Source organism: Myotis lucifugus, unplaced genomic scaffold (assembly GCF_000147115.1).
Source record: "Myotis lucifugus unplaced genomic scaffold, Myoluc2.0 scaffold_473, whole genome shotgun sequence".
Lineage (NCBI taxonomy): Eukaryota > Metazoa > Chordata > Mammalia > Chiroptera > Vespertilionidae > Myotis > Myotis lucifugus.
The window spans coordinates 266,394-268,380 of record NW_005871521.1 but is presented as its reverse complement, the minus strand read 5'-3'; the positions used below and the strand labels follow the sequence as shown (position 1 = coordinate 268,380).

Below are 1,987 nucleotides of genomic sequence, written 5' to 3'. Positions count from 1 at the left end.
GGGGGGGGCTCGGGCTGCATGTGTGGGAGGGGGGGGGGCTTGGAGCTGGACCACATGCTGGGGGGGTGGACTGGGGGGCGATGTTGTTCAGCTTGGGGTAGTCAATGAGGTCGGGCCGGTGCCGGTGGATGAGCGCGCAGAGTCCCAGGCCATCCTTCCAGCTGCGCCGGTGGAGAAGAGGAGGACACGGGTCAATGTGAGCAGAGAAGGCAGCAGGGTCTGCCCGGCCGGACCTTCAGGCCGAGGGGCCCTCACTGCTTCATGTCCGACTTAACGCACCCAAGGCCCCAGGGACCGCCGCCCTCCCCTCCCAGCGACCTGTGCCCCTTCCTCGGACACCAGTCTTCATCCCGGGGTCCCCACGGACTGCCGCCCCCTGGGTGTCCGCTTCCCATGTTCAGCTCTGGGCCCCCCTTGCCTGTCCCCCTCCCCGTTGCCTCCTGGGCTGGTTCTGTGCTGGGAGCACCGGGAGGGACCAGGAGGAAGACAGCTGGCGCCTCTGTCACTGTCCCTCCATCCCGACTGCTTCCTGCCCTCTGCCTTCAGGCTCTGTTCTGGACCAGGGTCAGCCCACTGGCCACGCCCAGGGATGCCAACCCTGACATGCCCAGCACACACGTTCCTCCCAGGGTTCTCACATTCCTAAAAGGCCAACCTTGGTCCCAGGTAGCCTCTGTCCTTCCTCATAAAGCAATTTTCAAAATATACTTTGATTTATTTCAGAGAGGAAGGAAGGGAGGGAGGAACACCAATGATGAGAGAAAATCATCGATGGGCTGCCTCCTGCAGGTCCCCCACTGGGGATCAAGCCTGCAACCCAGGCATGTGCCCTGACAGGGAATCAAACCGTGACCTCCTGGTTCAGAAGTCAATGCTCAACCACTGATCCACACCGGCCGGGCTCCTACTTCACTTGAATTCCAACACACGAAGCTGATTCGGGAGCAGAAGGACCGGGGTGTGGCCAGGCCCTGGGATCTCAGACCTGCTTGGTCTCTCCTCCCCACTGAGGAGCCATCCTGCGCCATCACCCAGGTGGGGTGCAGGCCCGGGAGGGCGGCTTCTCACCCCCATGTCCTGAAGGCCCCGTCTGGCGCCACATACCACCCACTCACTCACTCACTCAGCTGTGTTACCAGCATCCCTCACCTGAGTCACATGGTTCCCCTGCGAAACCCTAAACCAGGGGTCCTCAAACTTTTTAAACAGGGGGCCAGTTCACTGTCCCTCAGACCGTTGGAGGGCCGGACTATAGTTTAAAAAAAAAACTATGAACAAATTCCTATGCACACTGCACAGATCTTATTTTGAAGTAAAAAAACAAAACGGGAACAAATACAATATTTGTATTTGCATGTGGCCCGCGGGCCGAAGTTTGAGGACCCCTGCCCTAAACCTCCAGCCGAAGTCCTGCTACGAACATGAATGCCCTCAGCGAGAGGCGCAGCCACGGGTGCGGACACACACGGCGCCCCCGCCTGGGGCGCCCCGCGCTCACCTGGTGTGGAAGTTCTGAATGTTGACGTTGCGGTAAGGAGCGGTTTTCCGCTGACACCACAGCAGCAGGCCTTCCTTGGCGGAGGTTTCTGCAACGACAGCCAAGACGTGTCCCCGGGGACATGCTCACCACGTCACCGGCCCAACTGTGGCTCCGTCCCAGGGGCCGGCGCCCCGAGCATCCTCTCCCCTCCCGCTCTGGGCGCGAGGACAGCGAGGGAGCCTGTGCCTGGCGACACTCAGGGACGCAAAGCGGACCGGGCGGTGCGGCTGCGGATTATGACGCCACACACACGAGACCAGGCCTCGGGGCCCTGGGGACGCAGCTTCCTGTGAAGATTGTCTACGTGTGCACAGTTCATGACGCCACGCACCTGTCACTCGCCTCGTGCGTAAATTTATGTTCTTAGGGAAACGGAACTCAGAGGCCACCTGTCCCAGATGTGTACCCTGACCAGAGATTTTAACACTGAAGATTTTTACTAGTGAA

General features: G+C 60.2%; 1 protein-coding gene across 1 annotated transcript in view; it reads right to left on the bottom strand.

Moving 5' to 3' along the window:
- The window catches only part of LOC102433314 (alpha-actinin-2), a 43,351-nt gene that overhangs the window by 20,780 nt on the left and 20,584 nt on the right, over positions 1-1,987 (bottom strand). The window contains exons 5-6 of the mRNA XM_023744550.1: positions 1,499-1,586; positions 52-161 (exon numbers count right to left, since the gene is read on the bottom strand). Of these exons, the coding sequence (XP_023600318.1) occupies positions 52-161; positions 1,499-1,586 (198 nt within the window). The remainder of the gene's footprint in view (positions 1-51; positions 162-1,498; positions 1,587-1,987) is intronic.